The sequence below is a fragment of the Zonotrichia albicollis genome, chromosome 35 (genome assembly GCF_047830755.1).
Source record: "Zonotrichia albicollis isolate bZonAlb1 chromosome 35, bZonAlb1.hap1, whole genome shotgun sequence".
NCBI classification, from domain to species: domain Eukaryota; kingdom Metazoa; phylum Chordata; class Aves; order Passeriformes; family Passerellidae; genus Zonotrichia; species Zonotrichia albicollis.
Genome location: NC_133853.1, coordinates 1,177,887 through 1,189,206, shown reverse-complemented (window position 1 = coordinate 1,189,206; position 11,320 = coordinate 1,177,887). Strand labels below are relative to the sequence as shown.

The following is an 11,320-nucleotide window of genomic DNA, read 5'->3' as shown; positions in this document are numbered from 1 at the left end:
GGGAAGGCCCACCAGTGCCCCAAGTGCAGGAGGATTTTCGTGCGCTGCCCCAACTTCACCAATTATTGGAGGATCCACATTGGGAAGAGCCCTGGTGATCCATTTTCCCTGTGATCCATGCTGGGAAGACACCTGTCCCTTGTCCTGCCCCTCCCAGTGACATGATGTGGCATTGAAAAACATGTGGCTCTGCCCATGGCCCTGTTATTACATCCACTCCCACCTCAGGTCATTGCCAGGGGCAAGACAGGGACTCTCCCTGAGGAGAAGGGTGTCCTTTCCAGGAAGGGGAAATTGTGACCAGGCAGACCCAGTGAGTTGTGTTTTAGTTTTCCCTGTAAACAGTTTCATTTCTACACTCTGTTATCAATATTGTTTCTGTTCCATTTGTTCCTTTTCTTGTTGCTGTTCCCAATAAATTGTTCTTATCCCAGCCCGGGATCTTTGCCTTTTGTGCTTTCCAGGGGAGGTGGGAGGGCAGCGAGAGCAGCGTGGTTTTAGTGGGAGCAGGAAATTGGGGAATCCCATTCCTGAACCCCAGCCCGTGGAAACCGAGCATCCCAGCTGGTCCCAGCCCTGGTGGCCATGGCAACAGCCTTGGGAGCGGGTCCCTGGCTGGGGCTGTGGGAACCTCTTCCCTCTGCTGCCCAGGGACAGGAGTGGAGGGAACGGCTGCAGCTGAGTCGGGGCAGGCTCAGGTTGGATGTCAGGAAAAGGTTTTTGCCCAGAGGCTGCTGGGGCCCTGCCCAGGCTCCCCAGGGAAGGGTCCCAGCTCCAGGGCTCTCTGAGCTCCAGCAGCGTTTGGACAGCGCTGCCAGGCCCAGGCTGACATTGTTGGGGTGTCCTGTGCAGGGCCAGCAGTTGGACTGGAGGATCCTGATGGGTCCCTCCCAGCTCAGCCAATTCTGTGGTTCTGGGATCCCATGAGCCTGGGGAAGGGGCTGCCAATGGTTGCCATGGCAACGGGCTCTGGTTGCAGGCCTGAGCTGGTGTCCATGGGAACTACCCCTCGCATGGGGTATCCATGGGGCTGCCATGGAAACTGACCACAGCAAGAGGAGGCCGGTGATGGTTGCCATGGAAACTGACCATAGCAACAGGGGGCTGGTGATGTTTGCATGGTAAGGATCAGATTTGTCACAGGCTCTCAGAGGGGTTCCATGGGGACTTTCCAAGAGTCTCCAGGCTGTTCAAGAGCTGGAATATCACAGGCAGAGACAGGGGCTCCATGGAGACCTCCCAGGGTTTTCTGGGATGGTAAAGAGCCCTGTGGTCAGAGGCAGTCGCAGCCATTCCATGGTGACAACCCAGGAGTCCTTGGGCTGCAAGGACACCGATCTGTCACAGGCACTCATGGGGGCTCCACGGTGACATCCCAGCATTCTCCAGGCTGCCAAAGACACGGGATGTCCCAGACACTCACAGGGGTTCCTCTCATGGGAAAAGCTTCAGACAACGTTTATTAGAGAAGCTCCTGTTGGGTCATGAGGTGCAGAAAAGATTTGCAATAGCCCCCATAGATCCCCAAATGTCACTGTTGAATCAGTGTTCCGTGCTTTCTTTTCTATGGAAAAGAACCATCCTTCTCCTCCAGGTGTCCATATCTGAAATTGGGATTCTGCCTCTAAAATTCTGTATATCTAAGTGTTGCTCCCAGGAACGATCAGCCAGTACCATCAAGGCTGGCTGGCCTTGGTCTCTGGTCACTGCCCCTGCAACACTGGGGCTGGGTTCTTTCCTTCCCATGGAGATCCCTGGGACACTGTGGGGACCTCATGGAACCAAGGGGATCACTGTGGCACCACTGGAACCCATGGAACCAAGGGGCTATGGTGACACAGAGGGGCTTCATGCACCCAGAGACCATTATGGCTCTGTGGGGCCTGATGGAACCATTGACACCATTGTGACCCTTCAGGGCCTCATGTAACCAAGGGGGCATTGTGACACCTCAGGGCCTCCTGAAAGCAAGGGACCATTGGGACACTGTGGGGCCCCATGGAATCAAGGGAATATGGAGCAGGTCTGGCTGCAAGTATTGAGCTCAGCTCAGGTCACGGAACCATCTGCAGGCCCCAGGTGAGATATGAACTCTTTCAGTGCTTTCATCCCCCTTCGAGTGAGAGAAAAGGACAAAGTGCAGGCTCATAGAGGAGCAACATGAAGACACATGAGGGCAGCGAGAAGGAAGTTGAGTCCCAGATGGGAGGGATGGCCCATAAACACAACTGTAAAAGAGCTTTGAAAAATTGGGAGGGATGTCACAATTGCAGATTTTTCTGGGCAGTTGCTGTTCATGGAAATTGAAAGCCACAAGAGAAGTGTTTTTTCTGGAGAAGTCTCCATAGCATGAAAAAGAGACTCCTCTCCCTAAGTGAACTCAAGAAAGACTATTCTAGTTGGGGTAAACTGACTGAAAATTTTATGTTTGCCTCTTTTTATTGTCAGTAAGAAAGAAAAGGTTGTAGGGAGAGGAGAAGTGTTCTGAAAGTTTTGTTCTTATTACTCTTTCTTTTAGTTGCTATTAATGAATTTTCCTTATATCCTTTTAAAGTTTTGAATCTGCTTTGCCATTCTCCTAATCTTATCACACAGGAGGAAATGAGTAAGAATATTCTAGTGAGTGCACTGGTCATTAGCCAACACTGAACCCAATAAAATAATTGCTGCATTTTCCAAGAAATCTCAAATTGGTGAACCAAAACCACTACAGAAACATTTCTGATGGACTGCACTAGAGCAGAGGGAAATCAAGGCAGAGCCATGGTTTGTCAAGACTTGCTTGATCCTAATGAGCCCTGTGGTGCATTTGGAGCTGAGCCCTGCAACCTCAGGGCCTGAGAGGAAATTGCACAAACCTTTCTAGGAGTCAAAGTCAGAAAAAACACCCAGAGCGTCTCAAAGAATGAATGGGTCCCAGTGAGGTGAATCCCCAACACAGGCTCCTCCTGGACTCCTTGGAGGAGAGAATTGGAGGCAAGGATGGTGAAAAAACCTCTCAGAAATTCAGTGTGGAAAGGAAAATCCAGAGTACCTTAAAAATCTTGAGTATCTCAAAGTATTAATGAGCCCCACTAAATGTCAGTACAAAGCTCTCAAGGGACTTGTTAAAGCAGATAATTGGGGCCATGATTGCACAAACCTCTCACAGAGTCTGGATCAAAAGAGAAACACAAAGTATCTTAGAATAACTGAAGTACCTTGAAGTATTAATGAGCCCCACTGTGTGTTGTTACTGACAAAGCCTCTCCAGGGACTAATTAAAACAGATAATTGGAGGCCATGATTGCACAAACCTCTCAGAGACTCCAAGGCAAAAGCCAAACCCAAAGTCCTTTGAAAAACTCTGTGAGCATGAAGGAGTCCCCAGGGCCATTGCTGAGCAAGGCTCCCCAGGGACTCCTTCCAGCAGATCCTTGAGGCCACTGGGATGTGGGCTAGGGGTGGATGCTGAGGGCAGGACAAGGGGCTGACAGTGCCCAGCCTGGCTGGGGCTGTGCCAGGAGGCCCCAGGGCCTCAGGACAAGGTGTCTCCTCCCAACCCTTGGTGGCACAGACCCTGCTGTGCCCCAGGGCACCAAGACTTGGCTTCTCTTTGTCGCCACCTGTCATCACTGCCTCCAGTTCTCTGCTCTGCCTGGGGCCTGGGGACACTTTCTCAGTCGTGAACCTCAGTGGGACCCATTAAAAGTCCAAGAAAGTTTAGAGCTGGATTCTGATTTGGATTTCTGGAGAGATTTCTTCAGCTCCCTCTCAGGGACTGATGTTCAGGGCTTGAGCACAAAGCCCCAGAGGCTCATTGAAGTCCTTGTGCTGTGTCTGTGGTGCTGGGCTGGGCTGGGCTCCTAAAGAGCCAAGAAGAGCTTCAAAAGCACATTTCTCTTGATGAGCAGCTCTTCTGCCAGCCCAGCAGGGTTGGGGCACTGCCTGCAGCCACCCCAGGCCCAGCACAGAGGCAGAGAGAGCTTCAATCAGTCAGGTCTGGGAAGGTTCTGAGAAGTGCCTGGGGCAGAATCACTGCCAGCCCTTGGCACAGGAACCTCTGGCTGCAGGACAATGCAGCTGCAGCTCCTGGAGCCATCTCTTCAAGCTGGAACATCCCAATGCCTACAGACTCTGTGAGTACAACTCTGAGCATTTCCGGTGCAAGGGAGGTGAAATGCTTATGAAGCTCTGACATGCTGAGGATTTCTGATCAGTCATGGAATATTTCTAAGACAATGATTTTGATTAACATGAGGAAATTTCCTAAGACTTTGTATTCAGTTTTGTACTATTGGAGAATGGCAGGGAGGGGGCATATAATATTAAAATCTGAATATGGAATATTTATTAGGAATTTTGACAAGTGCCTGAGTAATCCAAACTGTTACTTTTAGTGATCAATAGGTTCACAGGAGATCCCTAATGTGCTTTCAGCCACTCTGTCCATGGACAGCACCAGCATCACCTTTGCTGGAGCCATCAGGCTCAGTCTGAGCTGTCCTTTCTCCAAGCTGCAAACAGAAGATCCCCCAGCCAGTGCCCTGCAAACAGGCAGGGTTCTGTCAGGCCAAAGAGAGTGGACAGAGATTTGGGGTCTTTGAGTGCTGGCAGGGAGAGATCAGGCACAGGGAAAAACCTCCAGCAGGGAAATCTGCAGGAAGCAGAGAGAAGATCAGGCAATGAGAGAAAACAAACCCCAGGATTGCTGTGGCAGGGAGAGTTTAGAGATGCCCACAGGATTCCCTCCAGTGCAGCCCCTCCCTCTGAACAAGCCCCCTCCCTCCTGTGCCCCAGCCAAGCCTCTGCCCTCAGGGCCGGGGCTCCAAGGGGTGCAGCCCCTCCTGTGCAGGCAGAGCTGCAGCAGAGCCATGGGGCAGCTCTGCAGCCCCGGGCCCAGTTCCCTCTGCAGAGCACAGGGCTGGGAGCAGCTGCCCGGCACTGGGGGCTCTGGCAGGGGGCACAGCTGGCTCTGGGTGATGCTGTGCCCAGTGCCCGGCTCTGGGCAATGCTGTCAGTGCAGCCAGGGAAGGAGCTGCATCTCCCTTCATCCCATGCCATCATACGGACACTTGGAAGTCTCTCTGATACTTCAGTCCAAGCTGGGAGCTTCAATTCAGGGTGCAAACCTGTCCTAGAGCATCTCTGAGTTATAAGATTGATGGGGAGAGGCAGAGTTTCTGTGACACTGAAAATGCTGATGGGTTGGTGGAATGAGCAATGTGAGTCCTTGTCTACAAATGTGGAGCTGGGCTGTGGTGGATCCATCTGCTCTCAACTGTGCCGGGTGACATTTTAGGGGAATCATTGGAAGGTGACCCCCCTCCACCTGAGAAAGATTAAAGCCCAGAGAAACTCTAAACAGGTCAGAATGGGAGACCATCTACCCTCACTCTCCAGTCATCACTTTGCCTCACAGAGCGCACTCTGTTTCCCTGGGGGCTACAGACATTCCGAGGCTTTCTGATATCCAAGAAGAGCAGGATAGGGGGAAGCTTTTTAAAAGAACCCCAGAACTCCTATAAATAAAAGAGAGAGAGAGAGATTGTTTGTGTGTGTGTGTGTGTGTGTGTGTGTGTGTGTGTGCCAGGGGAGGGTATATGGGAAATAGATTTGATTTTGGTGACAGGTATCTCCTCTAAATCTTTGCTGTCCTTTCTTCATGAACAGGTGCCCATGTGCAGCCAGAGCAAATGTCCAACAGCAGCTCCATCAGGCACTTCCTCCTGCTGGCATTGGCAGACACGCGGCAGCTGCAGCTCCTGCACTTCTGCCTCTTGCTGGGCATCTCCCTGGCTGCCCTCCTGGGCAACGGCCTCATCATCAGCGCCGTAGCCTGCGTCCACCACCTGCACACGCCCATGTTCTTCTTCCTGCTCAACCTGGCCCTCAGCGACCTGGGCTCCATCTGCACCACTGTCCCCAAAGCCATGCACAGTTCCCTCTGGAACACCAGGAACATCTCCTACTCAGGATGTGCTGCCCAAGTCTTTCTGATTTTCTTTTTTCTTGGAACAGAGTTTTGCCTCCTGACCATCATGTGCTATGACCGCTACGTGTCCATCTGCAAACCCCTGCACTACAGGACCCTCCTGGGCAGCAGAGCTTGTGCCCACATGGCAGCAGCTGCCTGGGCCAGTGCCTTTCTCAATGCTCTGTTGAACACAGCCAATACATTTTCCCTTCCCTTGTGCCATGGCAATGCCCTGTGTCAGTTCTTCTGTGAAATCCTACAGATCCTCAAGCTCTCCTGCTCCAAATCACACCTCAGGGAATTTGGGCTGCTTGCTGTTAGTGTCTGTTTATCATTGGGTTGTTTTGTGTTCATTGTTTTCACCTATGTACAGATCTTCAGGGCTGTGCTGAGGATCCCCTCTGAGCAGGGGCGACACAAAGCCTTTTCCACCTGCCTCCCTCACCTGGCCGTGGTCTCCCTGTTCCTCAGTACTGGCACATTTGCCTACCTGAAGCCCCCCTCCATGTCCTCCCCATCCCTGGATCTGGCTCTCTCAGTTCTGTACTCAGTGGTGCCTCCAGCCCTGAACCCCCTCATCTACAGCCTGAGGAACCAGGAGCTCAAGGGTGCAGTGTGGACACTGATGATTAGATGGTTTCAGGAACATTAAACTGCTGGCCAGTGTTTGCTAATCACTTGTAATAAAAGTAATCTTTGATACTTCTTCTTGGTTTCATTTTAGAGTTTCTTTACCTTTGTTTTACTTTTTTCTTATTGTCCAAAAAGAAATGTCACTGTTTGTTCCATTGGTCATTTTCTTTCTCTCCACCATCCCTGTGGCCACAGACTGTGGCAATGCGGGGCTGTGTTCTTGGTGCCCTTAAATGAAATTATGATCTCTACCAACAAAATTTTCAGCAGAAAACTGCAGAACTTTTCCGCCCTTTTGTTCCCTACTCTGGAGCTGCTGCAGCAATGTCTACTGAGGGCAGATCAGTGCCAGCCCAGCAGATGTGCCCAGCAGCAGCAGCACTTGGTGTTGCCAGTGCTGCTGCCGTGGCCCTGCCCTGCTGCCCTGGTGGCCCTGGTGTTGCTGCAGGGCCTGAGTGCTCTCGGGGCCGGGCACAGTCCTGGGGGTGGCAGTGCCGGGGCTGCAGCAGGGACAGGCCATGGGCTCTGCTGGGGCAGCGCTGACGCCTCAGCCCAGGGCCTGGGGGCTCCAGGCTCCAGGCTCCTTGCCCAGGCTCTCTCAAGAGCACGGCCAGGCCAATGCTCAGCACAGAAAACCCCTGTGAGCAGCCCCAGGCTGGCCGTGGGCAGGCTGGGGGCAAACAGCATGGCTGGGGCTCTGCAAGAGCCCTGGGGCAGACGGGAAGGAGCAGCAGAGCAGGGGCTGATCCATCCCCAGTGCGCTGCACAGCCCAGGGCAGCGTCCCAGAGCGTCCTCATGGAGCTGCCAACAACATCCCCCCTCTGCAGCCCTGGTCTCTCCCCCAGCTCACACAGGTGCCCCATCCTTTCACGCACAGACACGGCAGCACTGGCTCAGCAGCCCCTGTTTGCATTGCACAGAGCAGGGGGAGCACCCCCATGCTGTTGGTGTGGGGACATGAACCTGAGGGAGCACAAATGCCATCAGCCCCTGGGGCCAGCAAGGGCTGGGGGACACCAGGGAAACCACTCAGCTTTGTCCTGGCCTCTGCACTCAGCCAGAAAGTTTGTTCCCATCAGCTGGGAGTTTCCTGTCCCACTGCAGATGCTGTTGCTCAGAGCAAGGGCTGCCTGGCAGCTACCCCAAAACTGGTCTGAGCATTTCCTTGGCTTCAGCTTTGCTTACTTTACTCTTTCTGCTACAAATTTCTTTCTATTGCCCACCCAAGGGAGCCTAGAATCGGACAGCACTGGAGGTGCTGCCCAACCAGTGCTGAGCACAGAGGAAGATTCACCGCCCTGTTCCTGCTGGCCAAACTATTCTTGATCCATAGGAACACCAGGGGTTGGATGAGGGAAATGGTGGAGTGGGGGTAGGGACAAAATATGATTGATTGTCAGCCATGTAGAGTCTTGATTTTCCTATCTCTTCAGGCTGCTTTAGAAGGTGTTGAGGGTCCATATCAATTTGACATTGCTGATATCAATTTATAAACAGGAAAATAAAGAGGACAAAACAGTTCTCTTTGCATTGTTCTCAATATTGTATATTCAATTTGAATACACTTTGGAAATTTTTTTAGTTAACCACAGTAGAATTGAACATTTAGATAACTCTTTCGGGCTTTTATTCTTCAGGTGTTTTAGAACAAATGTTTATTACCCATTTTTACTGAATTCCATAATTGAAGATCTCAAGAATGAAGAGGCCTCTGGAGTATTAAAATTCATCATCAACCTCCAAGTGGCTGAGGATCCATCCTAATCAGAGCAGCAATGAACAGAAATGGGCACAGCTTTGTGACTGTCCCAGCTTTGGCATGGGTCCTGGGCCTGGAGCAGGAGCAGCTCTTGAGGGCCCCAAGGGCAGGGCTCTTGTGCTGCCCTGGGCAGATGGGATGGCAGCAGGGGCTGCAGAGCTCTCAGCACTTCAGCCCAAGGGGAGCAGGGCAGCCAGGGAGCCTCCTTTGGCCTTGGCCAAGCACCTTCCCCCATGGCTGGGGCTGAGTCCTGTGGCAGCTGCAGCTGCTGCTGTGCCCTTGCCAGGGGCTGAGGCCATGGGGCAGTGCCCAGAGCAGCCTGGCCTGAGCAGAGCTGTGGGGCCAGAGCCGGCTGGGCTGGGGAGAGGCCCTTGGTGCTGCCCAGAGCTCAGGGCAGCTGGCAGAGCTTGCAGGGAGCTGGGCTGGGCTCAGAGAGCCTGGCCCAGAAACCATCAGTGTCCGTCTCAGCCTGGCTGAGCGTGCAGGGGAAGGACTCAGGCCAGGCCTTGTGGGCATGGCCAGCGCCTGTGCAAGGCATTGCAAACAGGCAAGTGGCCCAGAGAGGAGGCTGCTCTGTGCCTTTGGTGGCATGGACAGAGCAGGGAGGGGGCCCAGGACATTTGTCAGAGCCAGCTTCTGTGCCCAGCCCTTGGCAGCCCTGGCTGCTGAGCCCAGCTTTGGCCTGGGCTGAGTTTGGCTGTGGCCCAGCTCCATCCTCCCGCGGGGCTCAGGGTCTGTTCTCGGCCATGGCCAGCCCTGGCCTTTCTCTCTGCTGGCCCAGAGGCCAGCAGAGCCCAAGACAGGGCTGTCTGTGCAGCCCCACAGGTGCCAGGGGCTCTGCAGGAGCTGGCAGAGGCTGCCCAGCAGGGAGGCCATGGGGCACAGAGCCCCAAGGCTGCTGTGGGCACCACGGCACAGGGGCCGTTCCCAGCCGCAATGCTCCTGGCCTGGGCCTGCACAGGGGCTGGGCCAGCACAGGGCCACAAAGGGGCCACACAGCTGCTGCTGGGGCTGACAGCAAGGCCAGGCACACACAAACAATTGCTGAGCATGGCCTGTGCTGGCCAGGCCTGACTGTGCCAACGGCAGAGCTCAGCTGCCCTTGGGGGCTGCAGGAAGAGTCCAGAGCCCAAAGAGCCTCCATGGCTGTGCTGGAGACCAAGGCTGCAGGAGGGAAATGCAGGGCTGCAGTGGGATGGGGAGGGCATTGAATTCCATCACACAGCTAAGATCTCTGATGATCCTGGCTCTATGCTGGGTCCTGTTTCAGACTGGCGCAAGAGTGAATAAAAACTACAACTAAGATGTCTTTGTCTAAAATCCTTTCTGTATGGAAATCCCTTGTGGATGGTGGACATGTCATATGTTGCTGGAATGTCACAAGGAGAAGAGGGAAGGGTTTTGGTGTTTATTAAATTTTATCATGTTCACATCTTTATGTGTGCCATGAAGAGATACATTTCTGTGCCTCTGAGTCTCACCAGTTCCTGACCCTCAAAGGACACAAACCTGCTGAGTTGTGGTTCCCACTCCAGGACTGCACTTAGACCTCTCTCCGTAGCCAGAGCAGAGCTCCCTTGTCCCACAAAATCCCTGCAAATGAGGGATGAAGGAAACAGGAGAGGCTGTGGGGATCAAGTGCAGGGAAGAGCCCAGCCGAGGAATTACTTTTGCATTTCATGGAGCTGTGCCTTCCCTTGGCTTTGTTGGCTGACAAAAAAATGGACCTCCCTCTGCATCTTGGGCAGCTCCTTCTCCAAGGAAAGCAGGTGGGAGTTGGAGCCAAGGAGCTGAAAGCTGCAGGTGCAGCCTAGGCTGGAGGGAGCTCAGATTTGCACAAGGCTGCTCTGAGTGCCAGTGCTTGGATAGGGGAAATGGTAGGGTGGGGGTAGGGACAGAGTCTGATTGATTGTCAGCCATGAAGGGTCTTGATTTTCATATCTATTCAAACTGCATTAGGTGATACTTGGATTTGGTGTCAATTGGAGATTGCACATGTCAATGTATTACCAGGGGAAAAAAACTTAAACAGGACCTAAAAAACCATATTTCTCACTGTCTTTGTAAATATAATACCTTCACTTTGAATACACTTATGAAATGTGTTGAATTAACCAAAAAAGATTTGGAAATTACATCACATTATTTCCAGGGGCTTGGCTTGTTAAGGTGTTCAGAATGTTGATGAGCCCTGGGACACTGAATTCCTGCACTGAAGAGCTGAAGGCTGAACAAGCCTTTGGAGCAGGAAAATTCAGCAGCTGCCTCCAAGGTGCTGAGGATGTCAGGAGCCCCCACTGAGGTCATCCCTGCCCAGAGACCGTAGGGGAATGGGCCGACAAGGAGAGCATCCCTGGGGCTGGGGCAGCACAACTCAGAGGCACCAGCGGCTCCAGCTGGGAAATGGAGTGTGGAATGTGGCTGGGAAAGCCCTGCCTGGGCTGTGCCAAGCAGGACACACAAGCCCTGACTCCCATCCACCAAAAAACTTTCCCAGGAGACATTTGAAAGGAATTACAATTGTTTGTGTCTTCTGAGTTGGACTCCCTGGAGACAGACCAACAAGAGATTCTCAGGAGCGCAAAAGAACCAAACAGCATTTACTCGCAATTTTAGAAAATTAGAGGACCTTGGCAAAAGGTTTACTGCCACATTCCATTAGCAGAAAACACTTCCCAAAGCATTACCTTGGCACATTCAACTTCACAAACTCTTAGCTCGTTCAATTTTAAGTTAATCAAAAATTGCAAGAGGAGGGTATTAGGAGAAGACACAGAGAGAAAGTCAAAAACGATACAGAGAAGCACACACACAGCTTCCAAATCCTGGATTCCAGCAGTGTTCAGGTGGAAATTCCAAGAGGAGGTAGACTCAAGATGTGTGCTTGCCTTGTGGTCAGCCTTAAATACCCCTTGGTCTCCCTGGGCCCTTCCCCCAGGTGGGACTTGGGCTCATTTGGTCCCTCAGGAGC

At 52.7% G+C, this 11,320-nt stretch overlaps 1 protein-coding gene across 1 annotated transcript; it reads left to right on the top strand.

The window, feature by feature from the left end:
* The first annotated feature begins 1,013 nt into the window (after nucleotides 1-1,013).
* Nucleotides 1,014-6,608, top strand: LOC141726435 (olfactory receptor 14A16-like). Its single transcript, XM_074531341.1, has 2 exons — nucleotides 1,014-1,018; nucleotides 5,810-6,608. Exons 1-2 carry the CDS (start codon nucleotides 1,014-1,016, stop codon nucleotides 6,606-6,608), a joined length of 804 nt encoding a protein of 267 aa, XP_074387442.1.
* The last annotated feature ends 4,712 nt before the right edge of the window (nucleotides 6,609-11,320 follow it).